Source organism: Galeopterus variegatus, unplaced genomic scaffold (assembly GCF_000696425.1).
Source record: "Galeopterus variegatus unplaced genomic scaffold, G_variegatus-3.0.2 Scaffold13381, whole genome shotgun sequence".
Classification (NCBI taxonomy): Eukaryota; Metazoa; Chordata; class Mammalia; order Dermoptera; family Cynocephalidae; genus Galeopterus; species Galeopterus variegatus.
In genome coordinates, this window is record NW_007739492.1 from 9,775 (window position 1) to 11,399 (window position 1,625).

The following is a 1,625-nucleotide window of genomic DNA, read 5'->3' on the forward strand; positions in this document are numbered from 1 at the left end:
AGAAATCCTGTCCACCACAATGGACACATTCTGGAGCACATAAGCAGTAGCTACAGTTATTACAGTATGCCTCTCCAGACCTCTTGACCCACCTGTGTGTGCTGCTGCTGTCAGGCCTTCATCAGAAACCAAAATAGGGCCTGTACCTATCTTTTCTGCTCATATCTGTGTGCCTACTGGCTTATCTCTAAACATAAACTCTGGCCAGCCTCTCATACTCTTAACCTTGTCCCGGTATTTCCACCTGGCCTGACAATCATCAATGAGATCAGCTTTATCCAGAGGACTCTCAGTTCTGATATAAACTGGCCATTAGCTGTAAACTATAATACACACACCGTTTTAATTCTGCCCCAGTTTTTACAGCACCCACTTTTTCTTGGCTCAATAATGAATTCTTTTTCTAAAACTTGGATGTGCACTTTAAGGTTCACACTGTCTTCAGTGAGATTGTTATCCTACAAAAATGTTAAAGCAGTGTTTTCAGATAACAAGAAATTTCCAGTTTACAAAAAAGCAGGCAAACTATGTAACTGTGTTTCTAATTTTTTTAGTGGTATATAAAAATTATAAGAATTCAACATTGAACCATCTTAAAAGCCACTCATTTTAGACATTCTTATAGATCTCTTTATTATATTAAAATATATACATATACTTATTTTTATTTATTTACAAAATAACTTGTAATTATTAGAAATAGGAACAACCCCTCGAATTCAACAAGGAAACTCAAAATGCATTCCGTGCTTCGGTACAGGATCTGCTTCCACTGTCTCTACATACATAACATTTGTCAAATTAATCTTCAAAAAGATATACCTGTATTTTTCGATCATGCAACTTTTTAAATTATGTCAACTTGTGATGCAAAAGGTTTATGAATCAGCAAACATAAAATCACTGAAATGAAAGTTCTTAGGGTAAATTCACATGAATTTGTGAAAAAAAAACAAACACCTATAATAAATCGAAATACTTTTTCTTGGTACACCAATGTCAAAAACTGTCTCCCTTAAAATGAGTTTACCTGGTTTAAAATATTCAGTCTCATATCATTTTCAGCATCTGTAAAAACAACAAATGAACGTGACATTAAAATAGTTTAAAATAACTTATTACCTCCTATATTAAACTAAGAAATGCAACCCAATTAAAACAAAGTATATTTATAAGCTTAATTAACAAGTGCTAACAGTTCCAAGTGAAGCGCATTTTTGTTGTTTTGTATTTCTATTTTTATTATACCAAAGAAATCATAATATAAATGCCAGTTAAAAACCATGTTAAGGGCCGGCCCGGTGGCCCAGCAACACTCCACACAAAGAAACCAGCAAAGGCAACAGAACAAAGAGACAACACTATTGGTTTCAGAAGCTATAGAAAGTTCAATATGGCTAAAGCTCAGAATGTGAGAATGGGAAGAGTGGAAACTAAAGAGGCAGACAAGGACCAGATCATGATGGACATTATATGTCCAACTAAGAAGTTTAGACTTCATCCTGAAGTTCACAGGGAGCCACAAAGTACTATAAACACAAGAACGGGGGCTGACCAGTTAGCTCAGTTAGTTAGAGCGTGGTATTAGAACACCAAGGTCAAGGGTTTGGATTCTCATACTGGCC

At 35.3% G+C, this 1,625-nt stretch overlaps 1 protein-coding gene across 1 annotated transcript in view; it reads right to left on the reverse strand.

Annotated features, from left to right (window-relative positions):
* The window catches only part of LOC103581567 (thyroid receptor-interacting protein 11-like), a gene marked incomplete at its 3' end in the record, with an annotated part of 31,553 nt that overhangs the window by 6,408 nt on the left and 23,520 nt on the right, over positions 1-1,625 (reverse strand). The window contains 3 exon segments of the mRNA XM_008563369.1: positions 374-395; positions 397-458; positions 1,031-1,068. Coding sequence (XP_008561591.1) covers positions 374-395; positions 397-458; positions 1,031-1,068 — 122 coding nt within the window.